At 40.7% G+C, this 20,762-nt stretch overlaps 1 protein-coding gene across 2 annotated transcripts in view; it reads left to right on the forward strand.

The window, feature by feature from the left end:
• sgsm3 (small G protein signaling modulator 3) overlaps positions 1–19,335 on the forward strand; it is a 35,865-nt gene extending 16,530 nt beyond the window's left edge. Inside the window, exons 8-22 of one of the 2 annotated variants that reach the window (XM_037544922.1) lie at positions 246–441; positions 892–1,037; positions 3,907–4,140; positions 5,119–5,301; positions 8,325–8,480; positions 8,901–8,955; positions 9,095–9,144; positions 9,261–9,413; positions 9,916–9,986; positions 10,773–10,821; positions 10,906–10,991; positions 11,799–11,921; positions 12,100–12,160; positions 12,271–12,342; positions 17,821–19,335. In XM_037544922.1, the coding sequence (XP_037400819.1) occupies positions 246–441; positions 892–1,037; positions 3,907–4,140; positions 5,119–5,301; positions 8,325–8,480; positions 8,901–8,955; positions 9,095–9,144; positions 9,261–9,413; positions 9,916–9,986; positions 10,773–10,821; positions 10,906–10,991; positions 11,799–11,921; positions 12,100–12,160; positions 12,271–12,342 (1,635 nt within the window). In that variant the 3' untranslated portion in view covers positions 17,821–19,335. The remainder of the gene's footprint in view (positions 1–245; positions 442–891; positions 1,038–3,906; positions 4,141–5,118; positions 5,302–8,324; positions 8,481–8,900; positions 8,956–9,094; positions 9,145–9,260; positions 9,414–9,915; positions 9,987–10,772; positions 10,822–10,905; positions 10,992–11,798; positions 11,922–12,099; positions 12,161–12,270; positions 12,343–17,820) is intronic. The other variant, XM_037544921.1, reaches the window with a different exon arrangement.
• The last annotated feature ends 1,427 nt before the right edge of the window (positions 19,336–20,762 follow it).

Here is a 20,762-nt window from a genome sequence, read left to right on the forward strand (position 1 = left end):
AAACCCAATGGTCGGGTCATTTCAGAGGACGATGTTTACTCGTTGACAGTGGTTTGCGTGACAGATGGCGTGATGATTTAGGAATGCAGTTGTGAAGTGCCGGTTGGTAGTTAATAAGCTTCTATTACTTGTTAACTACCTTAGCCTTGTAGCTGCGATTCAATACTAAAGGAGTCACCAAAGTCATCAGACTGAATACACTTGTGGAAAACTGTGATTCCTTGGTCTTTTCCCATGTAATGTAGGTGGTGTCATGCTTGCTGCTGTTTCTGGAGGAGGAGGATGCTCTGTGGATGATGTGTGCGTTGATCGAGGACCTGCTGCCTCCATCTTATTTCTCCTCCACACTGCTGGGGGTGCAGACGGACCAGCGCGTTCTCCGACAGCTTATAGTGCAGTACCTGCCCTGCCTGGATCGACTGCTGCAGGAGCATGACATTGGTGAGAAATGCACACAGCTGGTGACACAGGGTGTTAAAATGCATGTGATCTCCATAGAAAAGCATTGACCAGTAGAGTAATAATAGAATAGGTCACCATGCCCAATGTCAAGCTTGGGCTAGAGGAGTGTAAAGCCCCCCAGCATTGGGCTCTGGAACTGTGTTCTCTGGCGTGATGGAGCTCCATCCAACTCCTTTGGGATGAGGTGGAGTGATCCAGAACTGATCATCCAACATCAGTACCTGACCTCCCTAATGGTCTTCTGACTGAATGCTCCAACACCTGCTGTAAAGCCTTCCTAGAAAAGTGGAGGCTGTTACTGCAGCAGATGACTCATTTTGAGTGCAGTCGGCCGTTTTTTGACGTGTGGCGTTGATATGGTCAGTATGCGAACTTGAATCTAAAGTGAACTTGATTAACTGAGTGGCCTTGTGTCTTTCTGCTCCGCAGAGCTGTCCTTGATCACTCTGCACTGGTTCCTCACCTCCTTTGCCAGCGTGGTGGACATCCGCATCCTGCTGAGAATATGGGACCTGCTCTTCTACGAAGGATCCATCGTGCTTTTCCAGGTCACACTGGGCATGCTCAAAATCAAGGTGAGCCTTTACATCCGTGTTGTAGGTTTTACACCGCAATACGAAATAATGTTCGATATAGAAACGTTGGTAAAGTCCGCTTGCCAAACTAAACCTATTTCTACTTATAGAGCTGCAACAAAATGCACTTCTTTCCTTATTGTGTCTATATAACTATAAATGGTTAATCATGATTAACTACAGAGAATAATACGATTCATCTCAATGAAATATGTACATTTTTGACAGCCTTTTTGAAAAATGCCATTCTAAACGAATTGCCTATTTTTGATAATGAATTGTGATTTAAGGATGTTATTTTTGTATAATTAGTCTTGATTCATTGCTTAAATTTGACCCTAAAGATATATATATACTGTTTATAAAGCAGTGCATTTTGTTATATCTATATAAGTGGACAGAATAAACTTCATCAGAATGTATTTATTACTTTTAATAATTCAATGACGTTATTTTCTGCGTCAAACTTCATGATTGTTGCCTCTCACTCTCATTCATACAGCTTGTAGATTCTCACACTGGAGGCTCTCGAGGTGATCTAGAGATTTCTAGCTTGCTGTTGCTTTTGCTAGTGATTTATCTATACGTCTGTGTTTGAACGTTAGTCCTGCACTCGCAGTTTATATCGTAGTAACGTACAGCGCACAGCAGCTGTTATGGGATGGTTCAAACGGTCAAACTAGAGAATAAAAATTGTCTAGTTTTTCAACAGAACAGGAGAAACTGATATCATAAATACTGATATCCCACCTCTAAACACTTTGTTTTAAACTTCCTTTAATATAGGCCCTCTTGTTAGCCAGTTTCAGTCTTTTAAGTGGATGAGTGTTGAAGGCATAATGGCAGATTGTCTTCTTTAAGTCCTCCTCGGTGGGCTATATTTAAGATTTGCCCCCGAGCGCTGCCTTTGGAAATTAAAACACTGTGTCTTTATCTGCCAGCACCACTGTGTGAAGCACATGAGCTTTAGTCTTGTGGTTTAAATAGGGTTACAGTGCTTTGAATTGGCTTTAGAAATTATAGTGCCTATCTCAGTTATTTTGAAGGTCATTGGCTAAAACAAAAAGCTTTTGGATTGAATCTTCACTGCTTTGAGGCTTAGACTGACGTCTCATTACTTTTGAAAGGGCATGTTTCCTCCAGACCATTGAATAAAGTTTGAATAAGGTTTTTATTGAATTTGTTTTGTTTCACATTGTTAAAATGATGTGATTTCAAATCTACCAGACAGTTAAAGCTGTTAAACTTTTATAGTCAGTGCAAAATGACCCCAAACGGCACTTTCCCTTCAGTGAGTTCAGAGCAAAGACACTGAGGCTGCGTTCACATTACAGGCCTCATTGCTCAAATCTGATCTCTCTGACATGATGGTTCGGTCTTATTTAGGTAAGCGATTCAAATCTGTCTTTAATGTCAACGAACCGGCGTCCTGAAATGACCCGCATTCACACATCGTACTCAGTAACGTCACATGACTGAATCACTGCATCATCAGCGCAAAGTAACAAGCAGAACGAGCTTCGCTGAGAAGACCATTAACTCTGATCAGCTCTCAGCTTCATTATTAGACCAAGACGAAGGAGAAAAAGGTGAGACGAGCTGCTTTTCCACCGTTTACTGGCTTTAACGTCTGTTCGGCGCTGTTGCCATGGTAACGCTGAATGATGGCGCAGGCGCAGTGGAGAAAAAGCACATGAATTCCGATCCGAGCGTCACATTAAGGTCACATGGCCAGGACAAGGATACGTATCCGATCTAGGACCACATGTGAAAGTGACTCAGGTCGGATTTGAAAAGATTGGATTTGTGCGTCCACACAGCCCTGAAAACACCAGATCTGAGTCACGTTAGGGCAGAAAATCAGATATCCGTCACTTTTTTCTGGTAATGTGAACATAGCCTGATCAGTCCATTTCTCCTTTTTTCTGAAGACGTCGTCTTCATGAACGACTTTCAAAAGCTTTGTTCCACGTTTGTGTTAGTTTCTTAGTGACTGTAGTCGTCCCTACAACCGTTAATGCCCTTTAAAATCCCACGTTTATTATGTATTAAGGCTCATTATTCAGTAACAACAAGGACTTCGGTGCAAACTGGCTGAGCTATTCTTAGGTTATAGAAGTGCATAATGGGCCCATGGCCATGTCCTTATTGAAACAGATCAGTAGTACGTGTTCTGTGAAAGTGAGCATATACTTGATCAGAAACTACTGCAGTGCATCCAACAGTAAAGGCATCGTGGAGGTTCTTTTATACAGTGATATGAAATGAGGTAGCTCACAGAAAGCTCCAGTTCCACACGATGATCCTTTTTATCGACCAGCGTGGACATGCCTGCTCACCAACTACTCTGAGGGCAGGTTTTAATCAGTTGAAGGAGACTAAACACAGCACTCTGAATGCATCATCATGCACTAGGTATGAAGAAGTTAATCGTAATTTGATTCATCCTAATTTTTGTTTTTTTTATCATGGAAATTATAAACAAAACTGAATGTGCTTTTGAAAGTCCAGTTGTGCTCCACTCACTGTTGGTCATCCTCTAGTCCTTCATCAGTGGTCACAGGACGCTGTTGGCTGGGTATTTTTGGTTTGTGGACTATTTGCAGTCCAGCAATGACACTGCTCTGTGAGGGTCCATGGTGCTCCTGACCACTGAAGAACAGGGTAAAAGGGGGGTAACAGAGTATCAGAGAAACAGATGGACTACAGTCTGTAACTGTAGAACTACAAATGCAGCTATACAGTAAGTGGAGCTGATAAAATGGACAATGGTCGATATATACTGTATCACCCACCTCTACCATCACTTTTAGCCAGCTGACATTTGTTTTAGCTTCATCTTTCATCCCTTTCTTGCTTTTCTTGGCAGGAGGAGGAGCTTGTGTCATCAGAGAATTCGGCATCCATCTTTAACACGCTGTCTGACCTGCCCAGTCAGCTGGAGGATGGGGCGGCGGTGCTCGGGGAGGCCGTGAGGCTGGCTGGCTCACTTTCTCAGGAAACGCTGGACGCTCACAGACACAAACACCTGGCCTACATCCTGGCCGAACAGGCCCAGCTCAACTCCAACAACTCCCATTCGCTTAACACCAACCTCAACAAGGCAAGCACCAGCTCAGCACCAGCTCAGCACCAGCTCAGGCACAGCCAGTACCAGACAGGGCAAAGTAGACACCACATAGCAGGCTAACCAGCATGAATGGCTGTTTCTTTAGACATCAGGGTCTACAAACCTACAAACTGCAACACTGATGCAAAAATATGTCTGTTTCTGCCGTTTTAGCCTTTCTTTTCTGTTAATACTGCGACACCTGAATGCTGGTGTTGCATTTATTTTCATATGTCAAGAACATGAACTAACAAAGCTGAAAATGAATTTTTACTCATTCAGTTTGTGTCTCATGACCTTTTAAACAAGTAAACACATGAATAGGACTGTAGGTCACACATAAGTTACTCTGATTAACAGAGCAATAATAAATGCTTACGGAACCGGTTCTGTTTCCCACAATAAAGGAAGCCTCGTACATCTTTGATGGAGTAATAGGAAATACAGTAGGACACAGAAAGCTCAGCCTGTACACACTAAATTTAATCAAATGATTTTACTGTTGCTCGTGCACACGGCGCAACGTGTCTGGCAGCACATTTAAATGAGCCACTTTGTGCCATCGAGTTAATTTGATGAAATTTCAAGCGGCAGTTTTAATTAGACAATCAAGTTTCCACTTAAATACCCTAAATACACAATAGCTACAGGCTAATGTAGCTAACAAGTAATGGAAACTTATATCCCACCAATTAGCATGGTGCTACCTGAATAATCACATGAACCGTGTGTGGTTTTTCAGTGTCTCTTATAGACGTGATTATGTGGATTTTTACACTATATGTCACACTATTATCAGTGTGGAGTAAAGTACTGCGCATAGCTGAAAACAGTGTTGTCAGTATTGAGTTGCTTAATTAGACTTTTCAGTTTCCATGACTCGTTAGCTACATTAGACTCATAGCTCCAAATAGCACAAACCTTGAAAAAGCAAACTTCATGCCTACATTTGTGGTTACTGTGAATGTGCAGGTGGTCCGCAGACAGAGCCTGCGCAGGAAGTCCACGCTGAGCTCGCTGCTGTTCGGGGAAGATGAGGCTGAAGCACTGAAGGCCAAAAACATCAAACAAACGGAGCTGGTAGCCGCCCTGAGAGAGGCTATCGCCCGCACTGCGGAACATTTCCACTGCCTGGACCCCCGACATTGCACCATGGTCAGTCCCTCAGCCTTCAGCTAGTTCGCTCATCCAAACACTGAGCCAGTTGCAGTTCTTTAAAAAGTTTCGAATCAGTTTTGAGATTAGTTGCAAGTGCATTTATAAAATGAAGAATGTTTGTGCAGTATAAATTCACAAGTTTACCTGTGTGCAGGAATAAAATACAGAATGAAGGTCTAATAGGATTCATATTAAGAAGGAACTTACTAAGAATGACTATCTAAAGCAGCGATCGGCAGCATGTGGCTCATTTACTACCCCAGAATTAGATCAGTAGGTAATAATAAAATAATCCTCCTCTACAGTAAAATAAAGCTCTGCGGATCATTCGACACAGTTTAACAGTAAATGGTCTTAAACGCTGGACTTAATGTAGAACTGCTGGTTCACCCTTTAAACCCGGAGATCAGTGCACAGACTGCTGGTCACCATAGCAACGCAGACAGTCTCTCTCAGCTAAGAGAAAGATTTAAGATGAACATTGATATTTTGGAGACAAATGGACTTTTATAATCCCTCCATCTCATGTGTTTAATCTCCAACGAGAAGCTGACAAACACTAAAAAGGTTGCGTATTCAGTTTCACATTCGCCAGCTTCTTGTTTGAATTTTCCCGTTCCACCTTAAATGGTGCGACAGTCGGCTACAGTTAAGTGCTGGCGTCTCAGGCATTTTTAAGGTGGAACGGGAAAATTCGAATGAGAGGCGACTTCTGGCCGTAAAAAGTTGAGAACGTTGAGAGATATTTTACAGGAAACTTTTCCTGCGGAAGATGCCAGGTAAGCGTCTATAGCCAAGCTAAACTTAAAGTTGAGCAAAGTAAGTTTGCATTTGGGTCTATATTATATTTTTAGAGTATACGAGGACGTACTGAGACACATTTACAGCCATGATGGTGAAATGTCACTTCAGTAAAATGGACTGAAATGTTGTGACTCCCAAGGTGGTAGATTTTTGTTGACATTGCCGACCCCTGATCTAATGGAACAAACAGCTAGAATTAAGTAGTAATAAAATGAATATCTGACAATGAAGTAATAATAAAATAACTGTCTAGAATGAAGTTGCAATAAGAACTCGCAATAAGAATGACTAATGACTAGAATCGAATTATTGTGCAATTAATAACAAGAATTAGAAAACAAAAATTTATTAAATTAACATTTAGAATAAAGTTGTAATAAAATATATTTATAAAACACGTATTTCAAAATTTGGAGGCGGATAATTTGCCATTATTGTGCATAGCTTATTGCAGTGTATTATTTTTCTTTAATTTTCAGGTAATAATTTATGAATAACATTCTAAAAATACTTGAAATCCAAATAAAGTGTCTAAAATACTTTTTTGTGTCTGCTTTTAGAATATTTCAGTTATTCTATATAAAAAAAAAATGTAAAAATGACAAGGATACAAGAACAGTAGCACAGCAGAGTATTTCATTTAGTGTCATCAGATGATTGTAGAGCGCAGACAAGTTTCCACTAGGGCCCCTGAATGTGACTCACATGTAGTCAGCGCACCCAAAGCGGCGAAAGCTTTATTTATGTTGCTGTAGCCTGTCGGGCTGCAGCTCCAGCCACTGCAGCAGTGTGAGTCATCACAGTGTCATTGTAGCTGAGTCACTCAAACTGATTTTTGTTCCTTTAAACATGAGATTATCATCGTGCTTCAGCCCCAGAATCGGAGGTGTATGTTTTCTAATTTATTTGACTGTCTGGCAGCTGCCAGACCCGCCCACGGACGCATCATTACTATCAGTCATCCAGACGCTGCATTTCTGCCGATGTCACTGTTCTCTCTCGTATATCTCTCTCATGATTTGATAAGGGCAGTAGAAAGTAGAGACTTTTCTGTGTGTCGTTATCATTATTAACACAATATGTACAATTGATGTTATGGAGTCTGATGAATATTTAAATAAGCGTTAATAATATGCAAAGACTCAGTCACCCTTATGTAACCACTGCTTTTGTATTATGTCATTCTAAGCTATAGTTAATTCCAAAATATGTACAATAGAAAGAAATTGCACTTAATTGTTGGATTTACAAAGAAATACTAACAAAACAATACTGGCTAGTAAATTCTGTACATATGTACTTTGAATGCTGCTTAGAAAAATTATAAATTTTAAATCTGGCAAAGATTGCTGGGGTACATGCAAATGATACAAAGGATGAGTCTGTCCAGAAGAACGGTGCAGCATTTTGGATCACGGTAATATTGTTTATTGCAATAATTCTGCGAATTCTGTTTGTGTGAACTAACATTACATTTACATTAGCAGACGCTCTTATCCAGAGCGACTTTAAAAAAGGGTGGGGGGCTTTTTTTGGCTATCTAGAGAAAGTATCTTCGCTAGTAGTAGTAGAGTAGAGAGGAACCTAGTCCTGAGCTCAAATACTGCTAAAAACAAAGGTCCATGTTGATACCCAGAGAAAGAGAACAGTGTAGTGCAACTCACTTAAACTCACTTAACTCACTTAAGTGCCTTTTAAAGAGACGTTCTTCAGTCTGCGTTTGAAGACCACGGGAGACTCTGCTTTTCGGACAGCCAGTGGGAGTTTGTTCCACCACCTGTTGGACAGGACAGAGAAGTGTCTTGATGCTTGTCTTCCACACTGAAGGATGGCAGGTCAAGCCATCCTGTCCATGTTGTCCACCCTCTCACACACACACACACACACACACACACACACACACACACACACACACACACACACACACACACACACACACACAGTGTAATATAAATGAGTGGGTGGTGACCAGAGTGAAGACACTGAAAATGGGTTATTTTATGTTTTTCATAGAAAATGAGTGAAGGCCAAGGAATCTGAGGTTGAAATAATAATAATAAACTACATATTTTTTCTTTTGGTAAATATTAAATGAAAAAATAAGTCCTACAGACTCCAACACCACACAAGGGTGTTATAATAACTAATTTTTCTGGGGTTTTGTGTATTGTGGTGTAGTTTCTCAAGATAACTATACCATTGCTGTCCACCTCTAGGACTTGACTCCAGACTACTCTATGGAGTCCCATCAGAGGGACCACGAGAACTTCCTGGTCGTGTCTCGGAATCGGAGGAGGCGGGCCAAGGCCCTGCTGGATTTTGAGCGACATGATGACGATGAACTGGGCTTTCGGAAAAATGACATCATCACGGTAAGTATTAGGTTCTATTTAGTTGTCATATTTATCATTTTTTGTTATTTTATGCATAATAATAATTTCAGGTATCTTAGATGTTTAATATGAGAATTTAATGTAATAGAAAACCTGGTTATAACACTCAAGACGAGGATGGTTGTGTGCGGCTGGATTTCGGGCAGTTTTGGAGGACAGGCATATTTTTCTGTTTTTTGTGATTTCTTTAAATATGAATTAAACTAAACAAGCCTGAATAAATTAGAGGTCAGTTTCCGTTTACATGAAGCGGTCTTAGGATCTTGGGTCTTGCTCTTCAGTGAGAAATGAACTAATGACTAATGACAGCCATTTAATGCTTCTTTGACAACTCACACTGCCTTTTTTCATACAACTGAACTTCTTTATCTACATCATCGTCTGTCTGTCTACTCTCAGATCATCTCGCAGAAGGATGAGCACTGTTGGGTGGGGGAGCTGAACGGTCTGAGGGGTAAGAGCTACTGAGCGCACACACACAGACACACACAGACACACACACACACACAGACACACACAGATAGCTCGGCATCCTTTTATTCTGATGGAAAATGTCCTCACCCACAGTTCTTTATTATTATTATTATGTACAGGTTGGTTTCCTGCCAAATTTGTCGAAATCTTGGATGAACGAAGTAAAGAGGTTGGTAAATACCTTTTTTATTGTTGTTAAATGTGGTTCATGTAAATAAAGCATGGGCTCAACACCTTTAGCATGTATTAGATTTGCATTTAGAGCAATGGCTGTGTATGTGTCAGTATTCCCTGGCAGGAGACGACTCTGTGACGGAGGCGATAACAGATTTGGTCCGGGGTACATTGTGTCCAGCGCTGAAGGCCATTTTTCAGCATGGCCTAAAGAAGCCTTCAATACTGGGAGGACCCTGCCACCCCTGGCTCTTCATTGAGGAGGTGACCTGGCTAGAATCTCCTCTACTACAGTATTTTTATATAAAACATTCATACATAAGTTTACAGTACAGTACTGCTCAGAGCTTTGTCATTGAGTTTTTTTTTTGTGTGTTTTATTTAAAATTATAACTTACAATGTAGATTTAGCTCTTATAGACACCAAAATTTAAGTATTTAAGATGTTTCAGTTTGCATTCCAACTATTTTGGGAACAACAAAAGTGATTCAGTGATAAATATTATACTGTAATTATCTGTTTCCCTGTCATCACTTTTGAAATATGAGGCATTTTGGATATTAATTTTATTATAACTTGATTCTCAGTTTTCTGCAACTTTAAGCTTCATTCGATATCTCTGTTCATCATTCTCAACACATCTAAATTTTTCAAATTATTTGAAGCCTTGCACAGGACTACCATATTAAAATCATTTAAACATTGATCTGCAGCCAAATTGGTTTTACATGAAAGTAAAATTTTTCGTGTGTGCTTTGATTGCAGGCAGCCAGCAGGGAGGTTGAAAGAGACTTTAACTCAGTCTATTCTAGACTGGTGCTCTGCAAGACCTATAGGTGAGTTACATTCAGAGCTGGAAGTGGCAATATGATGATGTTATTGATATTATGATAAATTACATCACAGTATGCTTTCTTGAATATATCGCAGGTGATATCATTCTAGAAGTCTGGAATACTGAACAACAGATTTAGGCCAATTATAAAAGACAGATTTAGGCCAATTATAGAGAGTCTGAAAGATATCTTTAAGATATCATCTAAATTAATGAGATTCTGTTGCTATGAGGCACCGTTGATTGGTAAAGTGTTGCATGATTGTTATTGTGTTATCCCAGGTGGTTGGTGTGTGTGTGTGTGGGGGGGTGTTGAAACCTATATGAGTCTGTATGTAATGCCTATGAGGGTCAGTACGACAAAATGACATGATTTGTAGCATTTAGATTCTGTAGATTTTTCATCTGTTGATATTTTAATCTCTGCCCATCCAAGTCAAATCACATGCACAGTTATTATGTATTGTATGTATTGACCTGTTTAAATAAAGAAGCTAAGGAGTATTTTGTGTGTAGAGTACACACTGTCGATGTCCAATATTACACCTTCACATTTGTCGATGACTTTGCTGCTGTAGACACATTTATAAAATGGATGCGCTGGGACTAAATCCACCTGTATTAGTGTTACAAATGCAATAAAATACAGATAATTTAGCAGAGTAACCCAGTATCACTTAAACTTTTTGCTTTTCCAGGTACTGATATGATTCACTAACACAGTACATCCCCAGTTATTATGAATATTTAAATATTTTTCTCCCTCTGTCTCTCTCCGTTTCTGCAGGTTAGATGAAGATGGAAAGGTGCTCACTCCCGAGGAGCTTCTGTACAGAGTGAGTCACTAACGAGTCTCATTTCCTTCTTGAAGGAATATTCACTGCATTATGTAAATCTTGTCCCACTCTCTGTCTCCTCAGGCTGTACAGTCTGTCAATATGAGCCATGACTCCGCTCATGCTCAGATGGATGTCAAGTTCCGCTCGCTCATCTGTGTGGGACTGAAGTAAGCCTTTCCCTTTTGACTCTTCATTCTCCCCTAATGCTGGGTGGTATAAAAAATATATATATTTCCATCATAGCAGCTGAGACAGTCTAGAATTTATGTCAGATAGCTCTGGGAACCATCATAATAATATATAATCATATATATATATATATATATATATATATATATATATATATATATATATATATATATATATATATATATATATATATATATATACACACACTCACACACACACACACACACACACACACACACACACACACACACACAAATATATATAATACATGCCAAAACATTACAAGTGCTCACAGATGAAGTGGATAACACCGATTATCTGGGAACAGCAGTGCATATGCTACTCTGGGATGTGTTAATGGTTAAACAATTACTTCTGGTGGTCAATGTGTTGGATGCTGGAGAAATGGGCAGGTATGATGACTTTAATAAGGACATGTGAAGCATTGAGTCTGACATCACTTTAAATTAATTAAAACCACAAGCACTGCTCACTGCTACTCATCTCACTCTGACTGGACTCGTGATACTCGTTGGCATGGTAACATTTACACTAAGCTGTACTCCACACATGCGCGTCATTTTGGATCGGATTACTTGAAGTGAGCAATCCATCCGATTGTTGAGTAGAGTGAGGAAGGACACAGCATTATAACACGATTTGGCGAGACAACAGCAAAATGACCTGGCAGGACAAAGAGAAAAAGTCTGTAACTGAGATTTGAAGTGGGATTTAATTTTCATGTACATTTCATAATATTACAGTGCTGCATTTGTGTTTTGCAGTGAGCAGGTCCTGCACCTGTGGCTGGAGGTTCTGTGCTCCAGTATAAACGCAGTAGAGAAATGGTACCAGCCCTGGTCTTTCCTGCGCAGTCCCGGCTGGGTGCAGATCAAGTGTGAACTCAGGTGAAAACGGCAACATCAGTAACATCTTGAGTTTGGCAGAAAAACAAGTTCACACAATTTTGCACTCCCAATGTAGCCGAACAGCCAAGACACGTTTGGTGTCCAAGTTTTGCTTCCTTAAACTGGAACTAAGAGGCTAACGTCCCACTATTCATCTATGAGTCTGTGTGTGTTTCAGAGTTCTCTCCAAATTTGCCTTCAGTCTCTCACAAGACTGCGAATTGCCTGCCAAAAAAGAGGTGAGTTATCTTGATCTGCATTCACTCAACCTCTCTGTCCTTCATACACTCCTGTAAACACACTGGCCGCATGCAGGATAATGTGCATTTGTGTGTGTCTGCTGTTCCAGAAGTCACCCATTCTGAAATCAGAAGTGGTGGATGTCTTGGTGCAACATCACCTCTTTAGTTGGGACCTCTAGGTAACTCTGGCAACTAGTTAGCTCCTCCCTGGTAACTTGCTGCCATAGTAACCGTGGTGGTAGTAGCTATACCTTTGGGTGTGTCACTCTTCCCTGCTGGTTTCTTCCGTTTCCATTAATCCACTGATCCTTTTGCTGAACCCCCTGCCTAAATAGTGCTTGTCCAGTCTTAGAAACTGTAGCTAAGCGTGGGCACCTACTGAGCTCAGCAAGGCAAGACGTTAGAGAGTTTACAGATCAGTCAGGCTCTTAGCTAAAGACGTTCTGCTGGGTTGTTGGTGTTTGTATTCTGACTGTTTTTCTCAGCTAATATGGTTAAACATTTTTTCATAGAAAATAAGACTGTCAACGTAAAATTCAGCAATTAATTATGTAACAAATCCAGTAAAAAAATGCACATTTGAATGTATAAAATGTCCATCTCACTCAGGAGAACATTGTATTTAAAAATGTTGTTTTTCTATTTGACATTATTTGAAAATGTCTATTGTCCTTTACATTGTATGTAAACTCTATGATGAATAGCCCAAAAGAAACGGCCCAAAATGACTTGGGGAAATTCTTGAGTTGATTTAAATTAAAAGTGAAGTAGGTTCTTTCCTTCTCCTGTAAAGTTACCCTTTTGGAGATGCAAGGTTTTCTTCCGACAGCAGCGATTTGAATGTTTAAAGCCTCTGCTGCAGCTTTTATGTTACAGGCCAGTAAATTACTAACATTATCACAAATCACCATGACCAAACCACGAGAACAACATTGTTGACCATAAACACATGAAACTATTTATTTCGGCTTCAGTTAGTTTTGAATTGTTTGCTCTCACAGCTGTTTTTGCAGCTCAGTCCTTCTGAACGAAGCATGATATTATGGGGTTTAAAAAGTGAGGCCAAAACTCTGAATATGGACACTTGGTAGCACAGTAAGCAAGCAAGCACAATTTATTTATATAGCGCTTTTTACAACAGGTGTTGTCACAAAGCAGCTTTACAATCAGTATTACAGAGAGAAGAGAAAAGAAGAAAGAAAATCCGGGTCCGAGCCCCCATGAGCAAGCCAGCGGCGACGGTGGCAAGGAAAACTCCCTAAAAGAGGAAGAAACCTTGAGAGGAACCAAGACTCAGAAGGGGAACCCATCCTCCTAAGGTCGACACCGGACAGCAAACATTATTAGTATGAAGTATTATAGTAAAGTGGGAAAAGAAAGATCTGAGGGTGAGGACTGCACAGCGCTGTACAGCAAGAAGCTCAGTGGTGGTCAAACCGGTCCAGAAGGCTGGTGGGCAGCGGCACCAATCAAGGCAGTAGAGGCAACAGCATCAGGCGCACAGGATGGGCAGCTGATCAGCTCGGCAAAGAAAGGAGAAGAAAAAAACAGAGTACTGTAAAGAGTGGCTGACTATCATGACACCAAGATTTTTAACAGATAGGCTTGATGAAACTGAGAGATTGTTAAGTTTTAGTGTTGAGTTAGACAGTCTGTTTCTGGCTAATTTTGAACCAAGAAGCAGGACCTCTGTTTTATCTGAGTTAAGTAGCAGAAAATTATTTGACATCCAATCTTTTATGTCTTTTATACAGTCCTCAATCTTGCCAAGTTTAATTTTATCATCCGGTTTACTTGATATATATAACTGGGTGTCATCGGCATAACAGTGGAAATTTATGCCGTGTTTACTGATAATGGTGCCTAGTGGTAGCATATATATTGTAAATAATATAGGTCCTAAAACAGAGCCTTGTGGAACACCATACATTACTTTTGCACAAACAGATGATTCACCCTTTACATTAACAAACTGATATCGATCGGTGAGGTAGGACCTGAACCAGGAAAGAGCTGTTCCTGTTACCCCTACAAGGTTTTCTAGTCTATCTAGTAGGATAGAGTGGTCTATTGTGTCAAATGCTGCACTAAGGTCAAGGAGGACTAATAACGACACATTTCCTTGGTCATAGAATAATAAAAGATCATATATAATTTTTACTAATGCTGTTTCTGGACTATGATGTGGCCTAAAACCAGACTGAAATTTTTCATGTAGATTATTCCCATGCAAATAAGGGCTTAATTGTTTTGCTACCACTTTTTCCAGGATCTTAGATATGAAGGGGAGATTTGAGATGGGTCTATAATTTGATAGTTCACAGGGATCGAGGTTAGCTTTCTTAATCAGCGGTCTAATTACTGCAAGTTTAAAAGTTTTTGGGATATATCCGAGGCTAAGAGAGGAGTTTATTATTGACAGAATAGGCTTAGTTATTTCTGGTAAGATTTCCTTGAGTAGACCTGTAGGAATTGGGTCCAGAATACAGGTCGATGGTTTTGCAGAAGAGACTATTTTGACTAGTTCATTTTCTTGGAGTAATGTAAACGATTCCAGCCTATCTGGAGTGACTCTAATATTCTCAGGGTCTAGACTGGAATTATAAGCCAGCAGGTTTGTGGAGTTTAACTGTGTTCAGAATTTTCTGTCTATAGGCTGATGGCATCTGGGGTAAGCTTATGATCACGTAATATTTATAAGGTATAAGATTGACATTTATAAAATGGGCTTAAATTTGAACTTAAATTTGTTCTCAAGTTCTCACTTTTTTGGGTACAGCTGATTCATTAAAGCACAATTCTTGTTGCCATTCGGACGTCAGGTTGGAAACTTTATGTGCATTTTCATGTCAAACTCACTTTTTATAAATTACTACTTAAACAGGAATTTTCACATATGACCATCTTTAGATACAATCTGTATGTACAGATGTTGTATAAATGAGGCCCCTGGTGTTTACAGCAGTTAGGTGTTCTACATCCAGTGCTATTTGAAAGACAGAGACCGCCTTTGAGCCAGTAGATTAGAAAATCTACTTGCATAATGAAGGACATAGTTTAAGGAAACTAAGTGGCGGGGTAAAGCAGGAGTTTACAAAACCCCTGACACTGGAGATGCCTAAATAAGCCCTCACTTGAGAAAAGGAAAGATGCATCAAACAAAGAAACTAAACAATGAACTGACCACTCTAGTGTCCAGGCCTCAACACCACTGAATGTGTTTGATTACTCCCGAAAATGATTGACCAACTTCTAGGACTGAACTTTGGAGGTGTGTCTGCAGATTCTTTGAGGAACTGAAAGTGAAAAGAACGTAAGCGGGAATAAAAGTAAAGAGTGGCCAAAGTAAATACTGATATTTAGTGGCAGCTTCCGTGTAATTTTCTGAGGAAACTTTATAAAGGCTACTTAATGGTCATATTGACTGGAAATGACATGAATGAAGGGCCGTCTCTGACTTGCCTATTTGAATTGGGACATATTTAAATATCTGACAAACAAATCGATGGAAAAAAAAAACAGGAGAAAATTCTCATTTTATTTCTGACCGTCCTGATCTTCAGTAGAGGAACAGGTTGCGTCACCTTTGTGCGTCTTGGCCATGAACACCACCCGTGTCCCAACACTCGCACGGCCGAATTACTTTAGCTCAGAAAAACTCTGGAAAACAGCAGCTCAGGTGGCCAGGCTTGGTATGCATAATGAACGGTTCCCTTCTGCACTCGCCATTCAGCGTTTGTTCTTTCATGTGCTTGTGAAAGAGTCTGTGGAATGTGCTTTGTGTCCTGGACCAGTTCACCCACCTCTCCAGCGTGAATGTACTTTGACTGGAAAAGCTCGCCGAGTCGTTTCGCTTGTTGACTCAGTGGTGCCTGTGTGTTCACTGGGGAAACCTGAGAATGCTAACGTAAATGTCAGGGCCAAACCGTGTCCATTAGCGGGAGCCTTTTCCATAGTGACCTTTAGCTAAGCTCACTATAAATGCACCATGGTTACTATCTCTATTGTGACCTAAGGGGATTGGTTAGTTTGACTTGTGTCTCAGTACTGTGGGCGGTGATTGGTTGGGATGGTTGGGCTTTAGGGTGAGCAATATGATCCTGATAAGTCACGAAACTCTTTTCTATATCATGTCTTTTCTGAATAATTGCTGTAGTCACTGGTTTTTAGAAGACTAAACAACTGCTTGCTTCATAAATGAGCAATAGAGAGACTAAAAAACAACAACCAGTGTCGGTATAAACTGCATAGTAACGATTGGATGGCATCTTATTTTATTAATCATTTTTCTTACTGTTTCTAATAGTCTTTTAAATAAGCTCAAAGCCTTAATTGTAGAGCTGGGCAAAATAATTGATCATGATGATGATAAATATCATATCACACTATGCTGTTCTGGGCATATTGTGAATATCATCAGTATCATAGTTGTTTGTAATTGGATTTAGTGCAGCACAGTTTGGGAAATGTTGAATACAATGGATTTTCAGGCCTGCTTTGTTCTAATCTATCAGATGTCAAACAATACAAATCGTGAAGCATCGTGTAAAAACCTTCAAGTACTGTGAAATTATATTCATCTAGCTGTAATTGAGACTACTGAGAAAGGAAAAAAAATGTTTTACACTCATCGGCCATTTTATTAGGTACACCTTGCTAGTAAAAGGCTGGACCCCCTTTTGCCTTCAGAACTGCCTTAATTCTTCGTGCCAGACCTTCAACAAGGTGTTGGAAACGTTCCTCAGAGATTCTAGTTGGTTATTTGAGTTCCTGTTGCCTTTCTATCATCTGGAACCAGTCTGCCCATTCTCCTCTGACCTCTCACATCAACAAGGCTTTTCCGTCCACACAACTGACCGCTCACTGGATATTTCCTCTTTTTCGGACCGTTCTCTGTAAACCCTAGAGATGGTTGTGTGTGAAAATCCCAGTAGATCAGCAGTTTCTGAAATACTCAGACCAGCCCGTCTGGCACCAACAACCACGCCACGTTCAAAGCCCCTTAAATCCCCTTTCTTCCCCGTTCTGATGCTCGGTCTGCACTTCAGCAAGGTGTCTTGACAACCTCTACATGCCTAAATGCACTGAGTTGCTGCCGTTTGGCTGATTAGCTATTTGTGTTAACAAGCAACTGAACTGTTGTGTACCTAATAAAGTGGCTGAAGAAAACCTCCCATCTCCAAAATGTTACCTTTACAGGAGAAGGAAAAGACCTATTTTACCTTTAATGTAAGTCAATAGAATCAGACATTTTTCAGAGTGACTTTGGGCCGATTCTTTGGGTCCATTCCTCATGAAATTTACACACAATACACGTCACCGTCATGCTGTTTATTCATATTCTGCATCTCTCCATCTCTTTTTTTTTAAACCCTTTGTGTCTCTTTCTTGCCCCTTCTTTTTTCTCTACCCTTTTTCTTCCTTTCTCTCTCTCTCTGTACCTTTCTCTCTCCACCTCTCCTCTCTTTCTGTCTCTGACCCTCTTCCTCTAATCTCGCCTTTTCTGTTCCCTTTTGTTTCTGTCCTCTCTCCTTTCCTTTGTCTCTCTCTTCTCTCCTTCTCTATGTCTCTCTCTGTTCCTCTTTCTATGTACCCATCGCTCCAATCTCTATCCTCACTCTCTTTCTCTCTGTCCCTCGCTCTCTCTTTCTCTGTAGGAAAAGGAGCAAAAGCCCCTGAAGGAAGGCGTTCAGGACATGCTGGTGAAGCACCATCTCTTCAGCTGGGACATCGATGGTTAGACTGCAGTTCAAACCCACAGCGTGTGAGATTGACACCCTCACCCTCACCCTCATTGTAACCAAGGGCAAAAAAATAATACTTTACAAAATCCTGTTGCAGTGGTGAGTGTTGGAGTGTACAGATACCAGTATGTCTCACCAGTGGCCAGTTTTGTGCACTCAGTCGCTACGACAGTGAAACACTTAGTCGGCACTAATAGTCGGCACTACGGCTGTATTAGAAACTCCAGGTATAAGCAGATTTTCTCTCTGAGAAAAGTGAATGTTGTCTTCAAAAATTGCCTCCATCGCACCCTGTGGAAAACTAAACGAACATACCTCCATTAAAAACACTAGTTTTCATTTATGGACACTGTGGGTGACGACAAGTCTGTTAATGAACACTATTATACACTAAACTGTTGCCTCCTGCCGAAGCAACAAACTACCACATTTGTCAAGGCCTGCTGGTCAGTGTGGGGTATTTTAGTTTTCTGGTGAGGCGTTCAGTCTAACCGTGTCAGTTCAGTGTGCAGCAGTGTTCGCCTGCATGTTGCAATGTTCAAACGATCTCATAATTCAGGGGATCTGGTGACAATTGGAGGAAACGTACTCACAACAAAACCTGTCAGCTTTGAAACACTTGCGTGTACAACAGGGTGTGATGGCAGTGATTTCCAAAAACTCCCCTCAACCAGCTCAGACCTGATGCTTCTAATATAGCCACCTACAGAATGACACGATTTTAGAGGTGTGTGCCTCAAAATGCATAAAATCTCCATATTCCTTCACCAGGTTTTGTCTGAATTTGAAGTTCCTCGCTGAGGACAGGCCGGGTTTGTCCTAGATGGCACTATTAAGGGCATGCACAGAGCAATGAATGAATTTATACAGTTTCTTAATACACTTCTGTGGATATTCACGTCCCACACGCTCACCTCGTTCAGCTTAGACAGTAGTCCTACCAGTGTTTGTGTAGGATTAGCCCAGTGGCTAGCGCTTGCCTTGGTTTTTGCACAGCACCACTTCAGGGTGTCAAAATTTGCACCACAGCTCTGTATATAATGTATATTCATTTCGGAAGTGACATTTGTTTGTGTTTGGTCATATTTCACGGTTGTCTTTTCAAGAAACCATTTCAAAAGGTCCCGTTTTGGACTGTATTGATGACTGACGACTTTACCACAGTTGGCATTAAAGGGGAATTCCACTCATTTTTCAAAATTTGTGCCTAATTCACTTGAACGGTCGTTCTTCATTCAAGTTTATTTTGGAGACTACTTGCGTACCCCGATCAGGCATAACGTTTACGACCACCTCCTTCTTCCTGTGCTCATTGTCCAGTTAATCAGCTCCACTTACTGTATAGCTGCACTTCTACAGTTACAGACTGTAGTCCATCACACACTCACACACTGCCACCACATCAGTGTTACTGCAGTACTGAGAATGACCCACCACCCAAGTAGCGCCTGCTCTGTGAGGGTCCATGGGGGTCCTCACCACTGAAGAACAGGGTAAAAGGGGATAACAAAGTATCAGAGAAACAGATGGACTACAGTCTGGTCGTATTGTTATGCCTGATCAGTGTACATTTTAAATACTACATTTAAGGCCAAAACTGAAGTATCTCAGGCACCGCATTCATAACCATTTCATCACCGCCGCTCTCCACAGTTCTGATTCAGCCAGTTTCCCTAGAACAGCCGCTCTGAATGACTTGAAAATTACTTGAAATTTCCATTTAATTTGGAATTAACTTGCACAGTGTAGCTACATCAGAATGAGCCTTTCCTCTGCACCTTTCCTCAGCACTACTCGTAGGCATAAAGGCTGAAAATGAAAACGGTAGCAGGTGGTGGAAGCAGGGGTAGAACCAGCATATTGTCGCTGTTCTTTCAAAACCTTGTACCTTTTCCTTTTTCCAGTTTTCGTTTAGTTTGAAAAACGCTAGATGTCCTTTGTTATATAAACACTTCATGACGGATGTGGTTCAAAACTACCCAGAATAACTTGATTTGCATTGTGAAAGTTAAGAATATAAATATATTTTTTTCCCTTTTTCTGTACCACTTCAGAAAGAAGTTATAGGACAGCGACAGTGTCCTGTATTATAGTGTACAGTAGGATTAGGAGCTGGAACGTTGAGCTCGTTTGTGTACATTTCATTTCTCTGAAGTATAGAACCTGCAGTGATGTGGGACTGCGCTCGGTCTCTGTGGAGCCGAAGAGGACGTCATTGATTTATCATGAAGTATCTGAATCTGCTTTGTCTTGTAAATGTAATCAGAGGAACTATTAAAAAAAAGGTGAAAATCTGTTTGCTTTTTTATTTGCCCTTTTTCATTTTAAACAAAACATAATTCACTGCTCAGCTGTGTGGTCATATAGACGCTGTACAGCCCAGGTCATGGAGCAGCGGCCTATCAGGGTATGGACGTGTCCATCAAAAATCTCAGTGGCCACTTTATCAGAAACACAAACACTACAGCTCCTCTATGTAAATGTCCTGCTACAGACTGTAGTCCATTTGCTGGACAGTGTAGCAGCCGTCCTCTACCCCAATCATCACTCTGCAGTGTTTCTGACCACAGGGCTGCTCCAGGTATTATTTGCATGGTGGTCCATTCTCAGCACAGCAGTGACACTGACACTGTGTGTGTGGTGCTGGTATGAGTTCACACACACACCCACACACACTATTGTTAGTGGTAAGTTGAGAGTGGACCGCCACCCAACAATATTCAGCTAAGAGCAGCTCTATGGTCAGAAAGTGACCAATGATGTAGGGCTTGAAGATTAATACAAACTGTGCATCAGCTGGTCTTACTAAATTGTGGCCAAATCTTGTATTATTATTTATCTATGTTTATTAAGAA

Source organism: Pygocentrus nattereri, chromosome 14 (genome assembly GCF_015220715.1).
Source record: "Pygocentrus nattereri isolate fPygNat1 chromosome 14, fPygNat1.pri, whole genome shotgun sequence".
Lineage (NCBI taxonomy): Eukaryota > Metazoa > Chordata > Actinopteri > Characiformes > Serrasalmidae > Pygocentrus > Pygocentrus nattereri.